General features: G+C 58.9%; 1 protein-coding gene across 1 annotated transcript in view; it reads right to left on the bottom strand.

Annotated features, from left to right (window-relative positions):
* LOC113217036 (adenylyl cyclase 78C-like) overlaps positions 1-5,172 on the bottom strand; it is an 87,658-nt gene that overhangs the window by 59,188 nt on the left and 23,298 nt on the right. Inside the window, exon 2 of the mRNA XM_052264010.1 lies at positions 3,488-3,747. Coding sequence (XP_052119970.1) covers positions 3,488-3,541 — 54 coding nt within the window. The 5' untranslated portion in view covers positions 3,542-3,747. The remainder of the gene's footprint in view (positions 1-3,487; positions 3,748-5,172) is intronic.

The following is a 5,172-nucleotide window of genomic DNA, read 5'->3' as shown; positions in this document are numbered from 1 at the left end:
AGTCGGGAGGATTCCAGAGGAGGGAAGTCCAGCCGCAGTGAGCAGGCGGGGCGCGGGGCTTTGCTTGCGGCCCTCCGGGCCATCCGTCGGCAGCGGCCACGAGCCTGCGTCCATAAAATGAGCGCCATAAACTGCCCTCGGCTGAACATCAACTGGACACAGGATTGACCGTAAAAAGCGAAAAGTTTTTTTCTCTTTTGCTTCTCTTGCAGCAGTGCCCGACTATGAGGGTCTGAGGGGAGAGGGGAGGTAAGTAGTTCAGGAACACAGATTTACCAGCAGCATCCTATGCGGTCCGCCTCACATATAAGAAAGGGCATAAAACACCAGCACGCCCTCCCTCTCTTGCCCCTAGAGAAAAAAAACCCATCTTTCTTGTAGTTCCACTATACAGTATTCAAGGATATGTACGCGACTGGGGCCAGCAGTTCAGTAGTGAAGAGTGAAGTAAGATTCGCGGTTTTGAAAATATGGGCGTTTCATGACTCCAACAGGGAATGGATAGGGTCGTAGAGGGGCTGTGAACTTATGTAATACTACTGCACTGTAGCAGCGTCCCAAAGGCTTTCGTGCCTTCCGATCCTATAACTCTTAGAAACGAAACGATAATAAATAAAATTGCACGCTATCATCGTCAGCCCACTCGCGTCACATGAGTGTGTAGTACGATCGCACTTCCCTTCCTCCCCTCCCCCTCCCACACTGCTTCTACTCTTCCGCATCCATCCCCTTCTTAAGCCAGTCAGCTGGAACGTGGGAAGGGGGATGAGTTACGCGCCCGGGGGAGTGGAGGAGGGCGCCGAGGAGGAGCTGGGGCCGGGCCTCGGGCCGGGCCGAGCCACGCGTTAGGCCGGCGATTTATCGTTGACTTACGTCTCACGCCAGGTTGTGCTCGCACGCCCGTCATTAAGTGGTGGTCCTGGCTCCACGGCTGGCACGCCTGTGGGCACGGCTCGAGGCACGGTTGGCACCCTGGGCACAACTCAAAGCACGGCTGGCACCCTGGGCACGGCTGGCACCCTAGGCACGGGTCGAGACACTGCTGGCACCCTGTGGGCACGGCTCGGCTCGAGGCACGGCTCGAGGCATGCCTCGAGGCACGGCTCGAGGCACGGCTGGCACCCTGGGCACGGCTCGAGGCACGGCTCGAAGCACGGCTGGCACCCTGGGCACGGCTGGCACCCTGGGCACGGCTCGAGGCACGGCTCGAAGCACGGCTGGCACCCTGGGCACGGCTCGAGACACGGCTGGCACCCTGTGGGCACGGCTCGACTCGAGGCACGGCTCAAGGCACGGCTGGGACCCTGCTGGGCACGGCTCGAGGCGCAGCTCACAGCTCAGATGTACTTACTCGGCCCAGTACGGGAGCTCGACGCCTGCGAGACTCAGGGTAGGCCACCCCGCAGTGTACGCATGTACTTTCGGCAAGATGTTGCCTACCCATCAGGCGTTACGGGAGCTGTTCTGGCTGCAATTTTGACAATTTCCTAACGGCGAATGACGTAGGTACTTTCTGGATGATCACTACAGTACGACGGGGGACACGGCTAAAAGCACGGCGCTGTCGCACGAGGCGCGGCGTCTCGGTCCTTGGGTAGCATGACACGGAGCCCTCACATTTCACAGGAATCAAACGGACACGTCGTGCAAGAAGGTGCGATGTGGAACAAAAGGAATTGTGGTAGTGGGATGGTGGTGGAGGAACGGGAAGATGAAGTGAGCGTATGTGGTCCATGGTAGTTGTCTGCACTTACTGTAGAGCTGCGCTTCGGCGCGACTCTACATGTTACTTACGCGAAGTGTTATCAGCTCTCGAGTGCGAGTGCACCCAACTGGACGCCGGGCGGACGCTGGAGAGGGCTTATCGGTGTGGCCGGCCGGGTAGGGCGGGGGAGCTTCCCGAAGTGTGACGCGCTGTTCCGCACGGCACCAGCAAAGGGTAGGGGAAGTCAGCAGCAGCCCTTATAAGCCAAGCCGGGGAACCCGAAGCTCTGGGATCAGTCGGGGAGTTAACTCCAATTGGAGCTGAAGCTGTGTGACACTTGTGGCTGGCTCTCGTTAGTAGCACTCGGGGTCGGCCAGCAGAAGCAAAGACTCTAGCGGAGTTCGAACGAGATCTGCAGACACTTGTGGCTGGCTCTTGATAGTAGCACTTGTGGTCAGCGTGATCGTGTACATGTAGAGTCGCGCCGAAACGCAGCTCTACACTTACATACTGGCACATGTTGGGAATACCAAACATGCTACGTTCAGAAAAAGAATCTGGGAAAATTGGTCGTTCCTGGCTTGGCTATTAGCTTTCCATCACTGCTGGTCGGTTTTCCTCTTTTGCTGGCGATTCAATTTTCAATCTCTGACCTCAGCCTTTACTGTGCGCGCGACTGTGCCCCCCACTGGAAACAAGTCAACACGCCGGCGCATGGCGGTCCACATACAGGGGACTCGCTGCTGGCCCTCCCTCCCCCCGACCCGACCCGGCGCTTGATCTTCTGCCGAACAAACACAGCCATCACTCACTGCCAATAACCCGGCAGCCCGACCCCACCGCGCCCCGCCCCGCCCCGCCCCGCCGTGGACCGCTGCGCAGCCATATCGCTTTCCAAACAGCGGCCACGCGAAGGTAGATGTGTGCAGCTATCAGGCTATTTTAAAACGAGCAGGACCCAACGGAGCACACGCCGCCGCCGCACCCGATGTAGACTCGGTCATGAATTCGCCGAGGTGTTCCGTCACAAATACGATGGCTATGACGGGCCATGTGTGCCACATTTTGCTTATTTCGACGTGAAGTTCATTAACGCAACGCTGGTGATCCATATTGGCTTTGCGCCCCGCCGTGCGTTGGTCCGGCGGCCGGTCCAGCGTTGGGATACATTTGCTAATTTCGCGGCTACAGTCGGCGATTAGCTTCGCCGCTTGGGGCCTGGCGGCCTGGCGTTGGACTCGCCCCGCCCCCTCCGCACTGCAGGGGTTGGGGGCGCACGGAGCGAGCAGAGGGGCGGGCGTTTCGGGGAAAACAGAACAACGAGCTGATCCGAAGCACACGCTTACCGCGACCACACAGCCGGCGCGACGGTTGGGAGGTGGGGTTATTCTTTTATGCCCGACACCGATTTACGCCTGAACCGGACGCACGTCCAGTGTCCAGGTGTCAGCTGCCACGGACACGCGTGACACCGTGCAAAAAAAAAAATAATAATAATAAAATCCGTCTCTTCGCAGATCACAGACACCGAGTGGGAGCGGTATGAACAATTGCAAGCGTGTAAAACTTGTGCAGGGGTAAAATCTATTTTTCAGTGTTTACGGACATAGTATGGCCTCTTTGATTGTGCAACTTTGAAGAGGAGCTGCGGGAAAAAACATTTACTTCCTGAAATGAGCTTACCGCTCGTAATAAGCCGCCAAGATCTCCAGTGCGGCTCCGCTTCAACGGGTAAAACACGTCTCATGACAAATCCCTAAAGTTTTGGTCGATTACACTTACCTGGCTGTAGTCAGAGGCGGGGGGCCCCGGGTCGGAAGCGCCATAGGGTGGCATAGAGGCTCGGGGCGCCGCTCAGCTCAGCGCAAGCTCGGCGCGGGCTCGGCGTGGGCTCAGCGCGGGTTCGGTGCGGGCTTGGTGCAGGCTTGGCGCAGGCTTGGCGCAGGCTCGGAGCAGTCCCAGGGGTGCGGGCGCGGCCCCGCCGGCCGGAGCAGCGGGGCATCACGGGCCGGGGCGGACATTGCGCGCTGGGCGGACGAGGCCTGCAACAGGTGCACCACAACACCGTCACGAGGAGGCCGGCGTACTTTTTATGCCCCCTCCCCCCTTACCGCACACTTCCTCCTTTCCGTCTCGCTCGCTGTCACTCACATCCCTCCTCATCACTCCGGTCGGTGGGGCGGTGCGGGGCGCCCTCCTCCCCCCACGGGAAGTGATGCTCCACGACAACTAATGGCGCGTTTGCCGGCTGGCAGGGCGGGCTGTTGGTGGCGGGGGCATAGCGGGGCGAAGTAGGGCAAAGGCGGAGCAAAGCGGGGCAAAGAGGAGCAAAAGCGCCACCGAATCAAAGACGGGACCCCGCGGGGAGGGTAGGGACGCGACTACACACAAGGCGACGGGCCGCGCCCTCCGCGGCAGACTCGACCAGGGTTGTTGTAAACGGCGGCGAGTTCAACGAGTCCGAGATATTACTTATTAAAGCGCGAGGCCGCGTTGGTTCCCGTTGGCTCCTGCCCCCGTGGCCACTTCCACCTCTTCCTCCTCGACGGTGAGCTCCCCGAGAGGAAATGAGGGAGAGGCCAGGCATTACAACAGATAAGGCGGGCGCAAATGGTATGAATGTTTCATGCGTCTGCAGAGCAGCGCTCTTCGTGGGGTGAGCAGCTGCTGCTGCGTCGGCAGTGAAAACACTTTGTTTGCCCCGCTGTTTGGAAACGCCACATTATTGTACCGCAACGTGTGCCACTGTCGGGCTGGGAATGGCGCAAAGCTCGGGGCGTATATCTCCTGCCGGCCGCGGCCTATGGGCTGACAATGCCCCTGTGGTTGTGTGACGTGTGGCTCTATCCAATAAACCCAGGGCCATCAGCAGGCGCTGACCATACACCTGTCCTGCAGCCCCGGGCCCCGGGCCCAACGTCCCCCGGGGCCGTGGCGTGGCGTGGCGGGCCGCAGTATAGCCTGACGTGGTGTCCATCCCCCGCCCCCCATTTCGCAGTCCCATGAGTCCATGGGTCATGGGTCGCCAAGCATTAGTTTGACTGGCCTGCGGGCGCCGGCTGCTGCTGCCATGGCTGTGGGTGAGTAGCAGTGGCACTAGTATCAGTAGTACAGTATGTTGCCCGCACACTGTCAAAAACAGAGTACTATGATCAAATAGAATACATTTGCACTGCTTGTCTTTGATCAAGTAGACATTGTTCTTGATCAAAGAACCCAGTTTTTAGGGGTGCATGCCCCCTATCGTGATCCGCAGCCGGAGAAACTGAAATAATCTTTGCTCTTTCTGAAGCGGAATGTTATTCTGTCCTCTCTTTCCCTTTGAAGCGGCATTCCATTCCACCCCTAGTTCGACCCTGACACCCCCTCCCCCGAACGAGATCTGCAGACACTTGTGGCTGGCTCTTGATAGTAGCACTTGTAGTCAGCGTGATCGTGTACATGTAGAGTCGCGCCGAAACGCAGCT

This window comes from Frankliniella occidentalis, unplaced genomic scaffold (assembly GCF_000697945.3).
Source record: "Frankliniella occidentalis isolate FOCC.00 unplaced genomic scaffold, Focc_3.1 Scaffold15, whole genome shotgun sequence".
Classification (NCBI taxonomy): Eukaryota; Metazoa; Arthropoda; class Insecta; order Thysanoptera; family Thripidae; genus Frankliniella; species Frankliniella occidentalis.
The sequence above is the reverse complement of the archived record's forward strand: the minus strand, read 5'-3'. Positions and strand labels throughout refer to the sequence as shown.